This window comes from Zophobas morio, unplaced genomic scaffold (genome assembly GCF_036711695.1).
Source record: "Zophobas morio isolate AGI-343-1 ecotype UQ-CSIRO unplaced genomic scaffold, CSIRO_AGI_Zmor_V1 ptg000018l, whole genome shotgun sequence".
Taxonomy (NCBI): Eukaryota; Metazoa; Arthropoda; class Insecta; order Coleoptera; family Tenebrionidae; genus Zophobas; species Zophobas morio.
Genome location: NW_026972123.1, coordinates 3,942,217 through 3,957,496, shown reverse-complemented (window position 1 = coordinate 3,957,496; position 15,280 = coordinate 3,942,217). Strand labels below are relative to the sequence as shown.

At 32.0% G+C, this 15,280-nt stretch overlaps 1 protein-coding gene across 3 annotated transcripts in view; it reads left to right on the top strand.

Annotated features, from left to right (window-relative positions):
- The window catches only part of LOC135130828 (extracellular sulfatase SULF-1 homolog), a 186,806-nt gene that overhangs the window by 169,289 nt on the left and 2,237 nt on the right, over nt 1-15,280 (top strand). For 2 of the 3 annotated variants that reach the window (XM_064058257.1, XM_064058255.1), the window contains exons 9-11: nt 8,058-8,915; nt 8,965-9,589; nt 9,674-9,752. In XM_064058257.1, the coding sequence (XP_063914327.1) occupies nt 8,058-8,915; nt 8,965-9,589; nt 9,674-9,752 (1,562 nt within the window). The remainder of the gene's footprint in view (nt 1-8,057; nt 8,916-8,964; nt 9,590-9,673; nt 9,753-15,280) is intronic. The other variant, XM_064058256.1, reaches the window with a different exon arrangement.

The following is a 15,280-nucleotide window of genomic DNA, read 5'->3' as shown; positions in this document are numbered from 1 at the left end:
TCAAAAATTACCATATTTCTTTTGGCGATTATGGAAAAATTGTACGAATTTTCGAAAAAACAACCAAAAACAACATCTGGAGATCGAAATCAATAAAGGAATCCCTTTTGGTAATTTCGAATGTGCTTGAAAAAAGTCAAAAATTTGATACAGGTTCTCAAAAATTGCCATTTTTCTTCCGTCGATTCTGCAAAAAATGTAAGAATTTTCAAAAAAATTGAATCCAAAACGATTTTTGGAAGAAATCGAGATGAACAAAGGAATTCTTTTGGTAATTTTCGAAAATGCTTGGGAAAAGTCAAAAATTTTATATGGGTTTCCAAAAATTGAGCTTTTGTTAAAGTTGACAAAAAATTCTGAAATACACATCTCGACGAGTTTAAAAAAACATGACGAGTTCATGGTTCCGTACCAAAATTTTCGAAATATTTGGTTTCGAAGTCGGATTTTTAAAATATGTACTAAACATGCAAAAAAATGAACTCAAACAAATTGGATGTTACCTATATGATCACTACACAAATTTTTGGATGCAGTACAGCTGTTTGTGAATCTACATTCTCTGTTTTAACCAGCATTTTAACCAAGTACCGTACTAATTTTTTGGACTTCGACAGGTTTTTACGAAAATTTAGCGTAAAAAATCGACGTTTCCAATTATTTTAATGTTCTTTCAAATATAAAAACTCAGAAAAAATAAAGTAGTTATCTGAGTGTATTATTAAAATATAAATATTTACATGAAGCCTCCTCTGTCGACAAACTTGCCCCCCCTGAATAAGTTTTCTAGCTACGGGGCTGCGAATTATGGTTTGAAAAAAAATTCAAATTTTTGGGGATGAGGGTGTGCACGGACATATCATATACGGCACACCTGTAATTCGCTTATCAGTGTTTGTGCCACGATGAAATTCAGTGTGCGAGATCTTTAGAATTTATAACGAATTATGGTTTGAAAAAAAATTCAAATTTTAGGGGATGAGGGTGTGCACGGACATATCATATAGGGCACACCTGTAATTCGCTTATCAGTGTTTGTGCCACGATGAAATTCAGTGTGGGAGTTCTTTAGAATTTATAACGAATTATAGTTTGAAAAAAAATTCAAATTTTAGGGGATGAGAGTGTGCCCGAGCATACCGTATGGGACGCGTATTTATCGATGTTTGCGCCACGATGTTTAATTACTTTTTGTGTCAAAAACGGCTATGATGGAATTTATTGGTTTCTTTATCCAAATTTTTTGTTAATAAGTTTTATAGTTTTGTAAGTTTTGTTGATATAGAGGAGTATTTAAATTATAATTCGATGCAAAATATTATACATAAAAGAACAATACATAAGAAAATACACTGTAACGAATCGTCCCAACAACTGGTCCTCTGAATAAGAACGGATATGGGCAGTTAATTTAATCCATTCCAGGCAAAATTACTTGTCCAAACCGGACATCCCAAGAGATGACCAGTGTCATAAAATTTAAATATTGCGCTAATACAGATGTTCTCGGTAAGCACTAATCCCTTCAAAGACGTACCGCCCTTAAAGATGGATTTTTCCAAATTAGGAATTTCCGGGGTGGTACTATTTCACTGCAAAATTTTTTTAAAACTTTAGTTCCTCAGTGCCCTCTTGGGTCTGAAGTATAGTCGATCGGCAAATCCGTTACGCGAGTTTTATTTAGTACTCCGACTACAAAGTCCTTTCTCTATCCTAGTATCAAGTTGAAAGAAAGCGAAGGTTTTTCCCAAAAAGGTAAGAGCAATCTGTTATTTTTTTTACTCAGCTATTATTGAAGCCCTCAACCGGTCTTGTTAGATCGGAAGTCGAATTTTTTTTGAGTTTTCAAATTTTTTAAATTACGTTATATTATTTTTTTTTAATTTACAGATAGTAATTTCATATCATAACATGAAAAACTGTCGAGGATTTTTAAGACAAAATTTTTTAAAACTGTTGAAAGATGGTGTTGTTCAAAAAGAACAACTTATGGGTGTTTCGTATCGAAGAAACAATACCATTTATTCCCAAATATGCCTAACGCTAAAAATCAGACATTTTAGCAAATAGAAAGAAGTTATATACAATTTATTGTCGAAGCTTTGTTAACTGCTCCAATAGTCAGGAACAAGTGGATGACGACAGCGAAACAGGCCAAACTTCTCAAAAAAGTGAGTAGAAGAAAATTTTTAAACTGTTTGTAGTAATCCACTAATTTTTTTAGAAGATATAAGTTCAGATATGGAGCAGTATAATATATCAACGCCTTCAAAATGGAATATACCAGAATTGACAATTAAATTAAGTCCAATTAAGAAACAACTGGATTTTGTTTTAGTGCCCACAAAATCTAATACAGATGATAGTTCCATCTGTCACACACACTTCGAATTTGATAACGAATTGTCATTAGATTCCACATTTGAGGTTAGTAAACAAAACATTTCGATTGATGAAATTATACATCACATAGTAACGTGTAAATCTCCTGGTATTGTTCTTCCGTTAGGTTCTAATAATTTAAAAAGCAATTTGCCTCTGCCTAAACGATTTTCTTGTTGTACATACTTTGAAGGTTCTTTTATAATTACCACCAAAGAATGGATTTCCTTTAAAGAAAACAAAAAATCCAGAAATTACATAATTCTTAAAAACTTTGAATCATTTGTCAATAATTGTTGCGTAGTTAACTTAAAAAGTATAAGATTTAACAAAAATACATGTATTGTGTACGCAGTGTGTGCACATAAAAAGTGTAAATCATTTAAAATAATAATTTCGAAAACTAACATAGCTGCGGAAAATAAATTTTGCAAAGTGTTTGCTTCAAGTAAAGATTTTAACCACTTGACACGGTTAACTAGATTTTTAAAGGGTACGTTCCGAGATGAAGCCAAAAACAAGCTTTGTACATTTAGTGCTTTTTCATATATATCTCAAACGACTTTGGCTTTAAAGTCAAAAGTTTTGCAAAACGGTAATCTGCAAGGGAAAATGTCAGACTGTGTAGTTCGCAAAGCCCGATCGGAGATGTTAACCGCTTTGGATAGACATTCCGATGACGTTATGGATTTAATATTAATGCGACGCGATAAAAAAAATTCATGTTACATACAACGAATTTCAGACCCTTTCGACTTCGAAATTTATAGCTTAGAGCAAATCGAAATTGTGAAATTTTACATAAAAGAAAATAAATGTTTGCCGATTCTATACTTTGATGTAACTGGTTCCATATTCAAAAAACAAAATTCAGTTAACAAGCGGCTTTATTATTATTGTGGGGTAATAAAAGTAAGAAATGACAGAATTGTACCTTTACTTGAAAGAGGTAGCTGCAAACATGATGCAAGTAGTATTGGTAGTTTTTTGGCCAACTATAGATCATTTATACAAAAGTATGGCGTTCGATGGCCTCTGTTTTCCATGGTGGTCACTGATTTTAGTTTTGCAATGATTAACGCAATTTTGTATTCTGGAATTATACCAGCATGAACACATACCTCAAAATATGCTATAATTTCGCCATAACAAACGACAAGTCTCTTCTAGACGGTTTAACAATTATAGAGATTTGTTGCTCACATTTTGTCAAAATTATGGTGAATGATATTAACAGTAATTTTAAAGATAAAAAAAACAAAAAAATTGTTGAAAGAAGTATTAGTTTCTTTAATAAATTTTACCGATCTAAATGCAATAAAATTATATTTTGAACAGTTATCAGTAATTCTGTGCTCTAGATTTAAAAATGAAAATTTTGAAGAAGCGTTTCAGAAAATTATTACACTTTGGGTATCAGACTCAGAACCGTTTGAGTTAACAAGTGACTTCCTAAGTGAAAATCAAGATATAACAAAACAAAATTTAACTCAGGATACAATATACAAAAACAGTCCTTTTTATATAGAAATGAAAAAATTAAAGATACTGTTTTAGCAATAACAGATGATACGGGCAGCGAAGAAAATTTATTTTTTAACATTAATTTTCTGGATTTAGTATTAAAAAAATATATGCCTTATATCCCGTTCTGGTCCGGTTTAATAATGTTGGGAAAAAAATAACAAGTTCAATAGACTTAGCAATGCAAATGTTGAAAACTGGAATAACGTTTTGAAACATGAACTGCTGAAAAGCAAAAGTAGTGTAAAAGCTAGTAGGGTTGTTAGACTATCACGTCAACATGTGATTTTTGTTCATAAGGAACTGAAATTTAATTTAAAGAAATCTAAACTTACAAAAATACTTCCCACGATTTGGGCACCGAAGAAAAATGGAAAAGAAAAAGAAAAAATAAATTTAATTATTTTAACGCAAAATGTCTAATAAATTTTAAAACACAAACTGTTGAAAAAGATGACATAACTGAAACTTACCAGCACAAAAATAAGAGCTATGAAATTATTGAAAAACCTAATAATTTTCCTACTATAATGAAAAATGGATTAGTTAATGACATAAACTACTACAAACCAATACTTACAGACAAAAAATTAAACTATACTGTAGCGAAATTCTCAAATTTGAGAGTAATCGCTAATGAAATAACAATTAACGATTATATCAGGTTGAACGCGTCAGATAACACCAATTCTGTAGAAAAATGGCTCACAAATTGGGTAATTGATATTGGGATGGGAATTATACTCCGAAATTCAGGTGTTGACAATATCACTCTTTTTACTTGCGATGAAGGTGGCATCGTTGTGTTCAAAACTGAAAATATTTCTCAAAGCCAAGAAATATTTCCACTTCGAATAAAACAGCTACCAGCTATAAAAGATGTAATTGTAATACCGACGCGTGTGAATGGAAATCACTGGACATTGGCTATTGTAAACATTCCCAATAGAGAATTTTATTATTTTAATCCCGTTAGAACGACTGTTAGTGATATTAGTGAAATGTTAAACAAATTTAAAACATTTTTGAAAGAATATAATTCTGTATCGAATAAAAAAATTCCCGTAACCAATTGGCATGCTAAGTTAGTGACAAATTATAAGAGGCAGCAAGATAGCTACAACTGTGGAATTATAATAATTCAATTATTCGAAAAATTTTTATTAAAAAAATCTTTTAAACACATGCTGTCCAAATCAGTATAGAAATGAAATGAAACGACTAATCATTAAAAATTCCGACAATATGTCTATATTGTGGGATTATAGAAAAAGAACAAACAATTAACAAGTTTGTTTTTTGTGACTGGTGTAATCGATTAGCACACTATGAATGCACGTATCCCCTTGGAAACGAAATAAGTTATTCTAAGTATCCCATGTCATACATCTGCGAATTGTGTAAAATATCAAATTATTATTGCAAGAGATAGTTTTCTTTTTTAGTTAAATATATTTATAAATGTTATAAATGTGCATATTGTACCAAAGGTAATTTTGTATTCTCTCTATAAATATTCTTTTTATTAAAAATGTTATTTATTAAATTAGTTTGACATTGTTGGTCTACTAACTTGGATATAGATTTCATAGTTTTTGTTATAAAGAATATAGTCAATCATGTATTATGTAATTCAATTTTGGTAATTTGATTAATACGTAAATAATTGTTGATTTCATTAAAATTAAAAAACAAATGTAAGTGTTACTCAGTCTAATATAATATATATTTGCTTAAGCTGTTATTAATTTTAACATTTTTGGTTTATTAACTGTGATATTATATTTTTATATTGTATATTTTCTAAATAAATATTTTGTGAATTTTTGTTGTAATTTTTGTTTTTAATTCATCATAAATTCTATAGATCTCTCACACTGAATTTCATCGTGGCACAAACACTGATAAGCGAATTACAGGTGTGCCCTATATGATATGTCCGTGCACACCCTCATCCCCTAAAATTTGAATTTTTTTTCAAACCATAATTCATCATAAATTCTAAAGATCTCACACACTGAATTTCATCGTGGCACAAACACTGATAAGCGAATTACAGGTGTGCCATATATATTGTGTGTCCGTGCACACCCTCATCCCCTAAAATTTGAATTTTTTTTTCAAACCATAATTCGTTATAAATTCTAAAGATCTCGCACACTGAATTTCATCGTGGCACAAACACTGATAAGCGAATTACAGGTGTGCCCTATATGGTATGTTCGTGCACACCCTCATCCCCTAAAATTTGAATTTTTACTTCCCGAGCGTAAGCAAAGGAAGTATTGTAATCGAGTCCGTCGGCCGACTCTCTACTTTTACGTTTTCTCGATCTTTCATGACCCCTAGAAGACGAAGAAATAGGTCTCCCATTTCCGTCTGTCTGTCCGTCTGTCCGTCCGTCTGTCCGTCTGCCGTCCCGGATTTTTATTAGACAGATAATCTCCGAAAGTACTCGACCGATTGTTGTGAAATTTTGTACTTATATTAAGAATATCATGTAGATGGTAAAACGCTAACCAAAATTTGTCTAATCATCCCCACCACTAATGCGATGACGTCACTTCAAAATTGTACATAGTAAATGGGTTTTCAATTGTATAAAATAACATAGTCCTACACATGTAGTTTACAACTCCAAATCGACTTTTCACCCGAAACGTCCAGATTTTTGGAAAAAAAATCAAAATTATAAAACAACATTTTGAAATTTATTTTTAATCTGCTAACCAGAATGCTTTGAAATGTTGCAGATGTTTTAAGGCTATAAAGAGCATCATAAATCTTTAGTCAAAAAATATTTGCTTATCCCCTCCAAAAACTTGATGACGTCAGCTCAAAGGTTTGTGGAATAAATCATATCTAAAATGTACAAAATATGATGAGTCTGTACTTGTGATCTATCACTCCATTCATATTTTTTGGATTTGCATATGCAGGGTGACTCAAAAAAATTAATGAAGGCGTGAATTTATTTTATCGATTTAATCAGGAATTACAAAACCGAATGCTTTGAAATCTTGGGAATATTTTAAAGTTATTATAAGCATGGTAAACTTTTGTTCAAAATGTATTTGTTCATCCCTCCTAAAAAATTGATAACGTCACCCTTAAATTTTGCTGAATAAATCCTATCTAAGATGCAAAAAATATGATGAGTTTGTACTTGTGATTTATCATTCCATTCATATTTTTTAGATTTTCTTAAGAGGTGGTTCAAAAAAATTAATGAAGTCAATTTATTTTATTGATTAAATTAAAGGCAACACTTATTATTAGTATTACACCCCAACCAACCCAATTTGGTAGACACAAAATTTGTTAAAGGAAAAACTCGGTTGAAACATAAGGGTAGCACGCTTATTTACATCGACTTTAACATTACAGACCTGCATTTGTTTTATGCGCTCACTTGGTTCCGCGAATGTGAAATAGACATGTTTATAATCAAGCAATTGTGAATTTCACCGTCAAGAATTAAAATAAAACCCAATGTTTTATATAATAAGCGGAAGTCGAAGCAATAAAACCGATGGTCGTTTTGTTTACAGTTTCTCTGTTTGACTCTCACGTATGCTGTTACGCCTGTCATCTTAAATTAAGAATGTTTATACATACACGATTTTCAGTTGCCTCTGATACGTATACGTGAGTAAATTGTTTCGTTATTTTATTGATTATTACAAATCAATATTCAAAACGACCCAATTCATTTTCCCGAAAATTTGAGAATATAATAATTTTATTCTTAGTATTACACTACATCTATCCCAACTGATATACGTGTCCTTGCAAAAATGTTGATGACGTCATCGCAATTTTTTTTTAAATTCCCACTACAAAAATGTAATGAGAAAAAAAAACACAATAGGCATGCAGTCGTCAAGTTTCCGACAGCGAGGGAAGTACTGTCTAAACTCTTTAGACCAATTTTTTTTCAAACCATAATTCGTTATAAATTCTAAAGATCTCGCACACTGAATTTCATCGTGGCACAAACACTGATAAGCGAATTACAGGTGTGCCCCATATGTATTTCTATGTGTGTGCCGCCTGCATGAAATTACGGTTCGTACTAAAATCGTTGCTGGTAAATCGTTGCTGTCTTCACACCGGTAAACAGTCCAACTTTGATTGATGTTCTTTGTCAGTTGAGGAATATCACCCGGCGCCACACTCGCATCAAACGCGATGCCGATCTCTCTCAGATCCTTTTCGGGCAGATTGACCCGGACGGGATGACCCATCGGGCCAAACGCGACACTCTGGACCACGTGGAGAGCGTCATGAAGGACGTCCAAGGCAAAATCTACAACCTGAAGTCGAACGCGTCTTTCATAGAGGAGCCCCCAAACCTGGCTACTAATATCATCTCGGAGACGTCTGCGGGGTGCGTCATCATGGACAAGGGTCAAGTCAACTGCTCCACGGTGATCTACCACGATAGAAAAACGTGGCGGCAATCGCGTCACCAAATCGACAACGAGATCTACCAGTTGAAACAAAAACTAGAGAAACTCAAGGAGATTAGAAGACACCTGAAGCACACCAAGCCTATCCAAGATCCAGCGGACGAAGTGGAAGACGGGTACAAGAATAAAACCGGACGGTTGGAATCCCCGGATTTGAATGACTTGAACGTGCGGCTGGAACAGGAGCTGGGGATGTCCACCGAGCAGTACCATGTTAATGTTACCAAGACCAAGAAGAAGAGGAAGAGGCTTCATGATGGGGACAGCCCGCGGGTGGTGAAGAGGCCGAGGCTGAGACCGGAGCTGGACATCGCAGATGAGGTGGACAGGCTGGAGATGACGACGAATGGGCCTTTCGTGAGTCATAGCAACCATCACAGGCACAATCATAGGTATCCTGGGACCACGGAAGGGGAGTTTTCGACGGTCGGTCCGTCGACACCAAGGCGCAGGACTACCACGCAGGTGACGGCGGCCACAACCACCACCCCCACCACTACGGTGTCGACGACAGTCGCAGCCACCACAACCACGAAAGTAAGTTAAGGCGACTCGCTAGAATAAGTGTACAATTTTTACGTTGTAGGCCCCGCCTCCCGACTCCGCCCTTCCCTACAACAACACGCGCTACAACAGCGACTACTGTCACTGCGAGTCGTCCGCCCCGCCCCGGCCTACCGAGCGCGACCGCGTCAAAGAAGCTAAGCGCCGCCTCAAGGAGGAGAAGCTGCGCCGCAAGCTGCGCAAACAACGCAAGAAGGACCAACTCGTAAAGGAGTGCGCTTCCGAACGCATGAACTGCTTCCACCACGACAAGGAGCACTGGAAGACGGCCCCCATGTGGACCGCCGGACCCTTCTGCTTCTGCATGAACGCCAACAACAACACCTACTCCTGCGTGCGCACCATCAACTCCACGCACAACTTCCTCTACTGCGAGTTCACCACGGGCTTGGTCACCTTCTACAATTTGCGGATCGACCCGTTCGAGCTGCAGAATCGGGTAGATCAGCTGAAACCCGAGGAGAAGTCGTTCTTGCACGACCAATTGAGGCAATTGATAGCGTGCAAGGGCCGCTCGTGTACGGTGAACCACAGCGCACACCACCATCATCCCGCGTCGAGGATTAGGGCCAACGCGCTGCCGTTGCACACGGCGGGGGCGCAGAGCAGGTTCAAGAAGAGGAAGCTGGTGGAGGAGTACGCACAAGGTGAGTCGAGTTTGGGGAACTGAGGCTTGTTTTTTGTTTCGTTACTAACAGAGTGGATTTTTTCCTGACTAATGTTGTTGTTAGGGGGCAGAGTGCTGCCGCTCACTCAGTCGGAGTTCGCTCCACGATTGGAGTACAGTCATGTCTCCAAAGCGCACAATAAGTGAGTAGTCTATAGTGGAGTGGCTATGCTTTGAGAGGAACGTAAAAGCGTTCTTCTCGTAGTATTTCTACTTTACGTGCATGGACCGTCTCTATTTGCAAAACTAGTAGTAGAACCATAGATTAATGTAGATGCGACGTAGAGGCTGATTTTGCAAAACCACCCTTATTGCCAACAAAAAAACTTGATTCACTACAACTCGTCGCCTGAGAACTTGTTTGATTTACAGACCAGAGCGCGCTTAGGCCAATGTCGACTCTAAGCGTTCAGAAGCGATTTTTGGTCGGTTTTTATAACGACTAAGTGAATATTTTTGGTACATATTTAGATGATTTTACATATTTTGTTTAACTAAGAATTAATTCTTTATTTGTGTTTTATACTAGCAAAACGTCTTAAATTAAGAATATTGTTGAAATCTTAATAACCCAATGGAATTTTTTTTCGGGAAAACGTTTTGGAAACATTGAAAAATCGAAATATCGGAGAACTGAAAATCGAAAAAATGTAAAATTTAAAAATCGAATAACGAAAAATCGAGACATCGAAACTCCCAAATTTAAAAAATCGGATAACTGAAAAATCGAAACATCGAAAAACTGAGAAGTCGAACAATTGAAAAACCGAAATAGGTCAAAATCGAAAAGTTAAAAATTGAACAATTTATAAATTGAGAAATTGACAATCAAAATATCGAAACATCCAAATCTCCATAAATCGAGAAATCAAAAAACTTAAAAATTCGAAAAATTGAAAAATTGAGAGATTGAAAGATCGAAAGAACGAGAAATCGAAAAGTGATGAAGTCGAAAAATCGAAAAATGGAGACATCGACAAACAAAAAGTTAAAACTTGAAAAATTGGAAAAGCTGAAAAATCAAAAAACGAAAAAATGGAAAACTGGAAAAATTGAGAAACCGAAATAGGCCAAAATAAAAAATTGAAAAAATGATAAATCGAAAACCTGAACAATCAAATCTCGATAAATCGGGAATGAAATATTAACAAATCGAAAAATTGAAAAACAGAACATCTAAAACCAGGAGGTCGAAAAATCGAAAGATTAAGAAATATTGAAAAATTCAAATATCAAAAGATTGAAAAATCTAAAATTTAAAAATCCAAAAATAAATAGAAAAGCCGAAGAATTGAAATATTGAAAAATCCTAAAAATGAAAAATCGAAAAATCAAAAAAGTGAAGTCGAAAAATAGAAACCTTAAAAAATGGAAAAATTGAAAAATCAAAAACCTGAAAAATCAAAAAATTGAAGAATTGAAGAACAGGACAATCGAAACACTCGAAGGTCAAGAAATGAGGAAATCAAAACATCGATTAATCGAAAAATCGAAAAATTGAGAGTTTATAAAAGTCAAATTTAAAAAATTAAAAAATCGAAAAATTGACAAAATGACAATTGAAAAACCGAAAATCTAAAACCGGGAAGTCGAAAAATCAAAAGATTAAGAAATCGAAACCTTTGAAAAATTCGAAAACTTGAAAAATTGAAATATCGAAGAACTGAAATGAAAAATCGAGAAATCGAAAAATCTAAAATTTTAAAAATTAAAAAATCTAAAATTTAAAAATCGAAAAATTGAAAAATCGAAAAAGTAAAAAAATTGACACATCGAAAAATCCAGGAGTCAAAAATCGAAACGTCGAAGAATCGAAATATTGAAAAATCCCAAAACTGAAAAACGAAAGAAAAACTGAAAAATGGAAAACTTGAAAACTCCGAAAACTAAAATATCCAAAAATTGAGAACCTAAAAAGTCGAAAAATTGAGCAATAGAAAAATCCAAAAAGTGAAATCGAAAAATTGAAACCTTAAAAAAATTAAAACATAAAAAATCAAAAACCTGAAAAATCGATAAATTAAAGAATTGAAGAACAGGAATATCGAAAGTCAAGAAATGGGAAAATCAAAACATCGATTAATTGAAAAATCGAAAAATTCACAGTTTATAAATGTCAAATTTGAAACATTGAAAAAACGACAATTGAAAAACAGAAAATCTAAAAATCAATTGATTAAGAAATCGAAAAATTTGAAAACTTGAAAAACTGAAATATCGAAGAACTGAAATGAAAAATCGAGAAATTGAAAAATCTGAAATTTTAAATACTGAAAAATTAAAATATCAAAAAACTGAAAAATCTAAAATTTAAAAATCGAAAAATTGAAAAAACGACAATTGAAAAACAGAAAATCTAAAACCGGGAAGTCGAAAAATCAATTGATTAAGAAATCAAAACATTTGAAAATTTCGAAAACTTGAAAAACTGAAATATCGAAGAACTGAAATGAAAATCGAGAAATCGAAAAATCTAAAATTTTAAATATTGAAAAATCTAAAATTTTAAAATCGAAAAATTGAAAAAACGACAATTAAAAAACAGAAAATCTAAAACCGGGAAGTCGAAAAATCAAAAGATTAAGAAATGGAAACATTTGAAAAATTGGAAAACTTGAAAAATTGAAATATCGAAGAACTGAAATAAAAATCTAGAAATCGAAAAATCTAAAATTTTAAAAATTAAAAAATCTAAAATTTAAAAATCCAAAAATTGAAAAATCGACACATCGAAAAATCCAGGAGTCAAAAATCGAAATCGAAGAATCGAAATATTGAAAAATCCCAAAACTAAAATATCGAAAAACTGACAAATGAAAGAAAAACTAAAAATGGGAAACTAAATCGGGAAATCAAAACATTGAAAAATCGAAAAATTTAAAACGACAATTGAAAACAGAAAATCTAAAACCGGGAAGTCGAAAAATCGAAAAAGTAAAAAAATCAACACATCGTAAACTCCAGAAGCCAAAAATCGAAAAGTCGAAGAATCAAAATATTGAAAAATCCCAAAACTGAAATATCGAAAAACTGAAAAATGAAAGAAAAACTGAAAAATGGAAAACCTGAAAACTCCGAAAACTAAAATAACCAAAAAGTGAAGTCGAAAAATTGAAACCTTGAAAAAATTAGAAAATAAAAAATCAAAAACCTGAAAAATCGAAAAATTAAAGAATTGAAGCAGAGGAATATCGAAACCTTCGAAAGTCAAAAAATGGGAAAATCAAAACATCGATTAATTGAAAAATCGAAAAATTGACAGTTTATAAATATCAAATTTGAAAAATTGAAAAATCGGAAATTTGAAAAAACGACAATTGAAAAACAGAAAATCTAAAACCGGGAAATCAAAAAATCGAAAGATTAAGAAATCGAAACATTTGAAAAATTGAAATATGGAAGAGCTGAAATGAAAAATCGAGAAATCCAAAAATCTAAAATTTTAAATATTGAAAAATTAAAATACCAAAAAATTGACAAATCTAAAATTTAAAAATCGAAAAAGTAAAAAGTCGACAGTTCCAAAAACCCAGAAGTCAAAAATGGAAAAGTCGAACAGAAATATTGAAAAATCCCAAAACTGCAATATCCAAAAACTGAGAACCTAAAAAGTCGAAAAATTGAGCAATAGAAAAATCCAAAAAGTGAAGTCGAAAAATTGAAACCTTAAAAAAATAAAAAATCAAAAACCTGAAAAATCGAAAAATTAAAGAATTGAAGAACAGGAATATCGAAACCCTCGAAAGTCAAGAAATGGGAAAATCAAAACATTGATTAATTGAAAAATCGAAAAATTGACAGTTTATAAATATCAAATTTGAAAAATTGAAAAATCGAAAATTTGAAAAAACGACAACTGAAAAACAGAAAATCTAAAACCGGGAAATCAAAAAATCGAAAGATTAAGAAATCGAAACATTTGAAAAATTGAAATATGGAAGAGCTGAAATGAAAAATCGAGAAATCCAAAAATCTAAAATTTAAAAATCGAAAAAGTAAAAAGTCGACACATCGAAAAATCCATAAGTCAAAAATGGAAAAGTCGAAGAACAGAAATATTGCAAAATCCCAAAACTGAAACATCGAAAAACTGAAAAATGAAAGAAAAACTGAAAAATGGAACACCTGAAAAATCCGAAAACTGAAATATCCAAAAACTGAACCTAAAATATCGAAAAATTGAGCAATAGAAAAATCCAAAAGGTGAAGTCGAAAAATTGAAACCTTAAAAAAAATAAAAAATCAAAAACCTAAAAAATCGAAAAATTAAAGAATTGAAGTACAGGAATATCGAAACCCTCGAAAGCCAAGAAATGGGAAAATCAAGACATCGATTAATTGAAAAATCGAAAAATTGACAGTTTATAAATCTCAAATTTAAAAAATTGAAAAATCGAAAATTTGAAAAAAGACAATTGAAAAACAGAAAATCTAAATAAATAAATAAATAAATAAATAAATAAATAAATAGTTTATTGATCATCCAACGGGCAAATCGCCCACATAGGACATAAAAATAACAAATAGTAAACTAACCCAAAAAAGCAAAAAAATTTAATATAATGCTAAAACCGGGAAGTCGAAAAATCGATTGATTAAGAAATCAAAACATTCGAAAAATTCGAAAACTTGAAAAACTGAAATATCGAAGAACTGAAATGAAAAATCGAGAAATCAAAAATCTAAAATTTTAAATATTGAAAAATCTAAAATTTTAAAATCGAAAATTTGAAAAAACGACAATTGAAAAACAGAAAATCTAAAACCGGGAAGTCGAAAAATCAAAAGATTAAGAAATCGAAACATTTGAAAAATTCGAAAACTTGAAAAATTTAAATATCGAAGAACTGAAATGAAAAATCGAGAAATGGAAAAATTGAAAAATCGACACATCGTAAAGTCCAGAAGCCAAAAATCGAAAAGTCGAAGAATCACAATATTGAAAAATCCAAAACTAAAATATCCAAAAACTGGACCTAAAAAGTCGAAAAATTGAGCAATAGAAAAATCCAAAATGTGAAGTGGAAAAATTGAAACCTTAAAAAAATAAAAAATTTAAAATCAAAAACCTGAAAAATCGAAAAATTAAAGAATTGAAGAACACGAATATCAAAACCCTCGAAAGTCCAGAACTGGGAAAATCAAAACATCGATTAATTGAAAAATCGAAAAATTGATAGTTTATAAATGTCAAATTTGAAAAATTGAAAAATCAAAAATTTTAAAAAACGACAATTGAAAAACAGAAAATCTAAAACCGGGAAATCGAAAAATCAATTGATTAAGAAATCAAAACATTGGAAAAATTCGAAAACTTGAAAAACTGAAATATCGAGGAACTGAAATGAAAAATCGATAAATCGAAAAATCTAAAATTTTAAATATTGAAAAATCTAAAATTTTAAAATCGAAAAATTGAAAAAACGACAATTGAAAAACAGAAAATCTAAAACCGGGAAGTCTAAAAATGAAAAGATTAAGAAATCGAAACATTTGAAAAATTCGAAAACTTGAAAAATTTAAATATCGAAGAACTGAAATGAAAAATCGAGAAATCGAAAAATCTAAAATTTTAAAAATTAAAAAATCTAAAATTTAAAAATTGAATAATTGAAAAATCGACACATCGGAAAATCCAGGAGTCAAAAATCGAAAAGTCGAAGAATTGAAA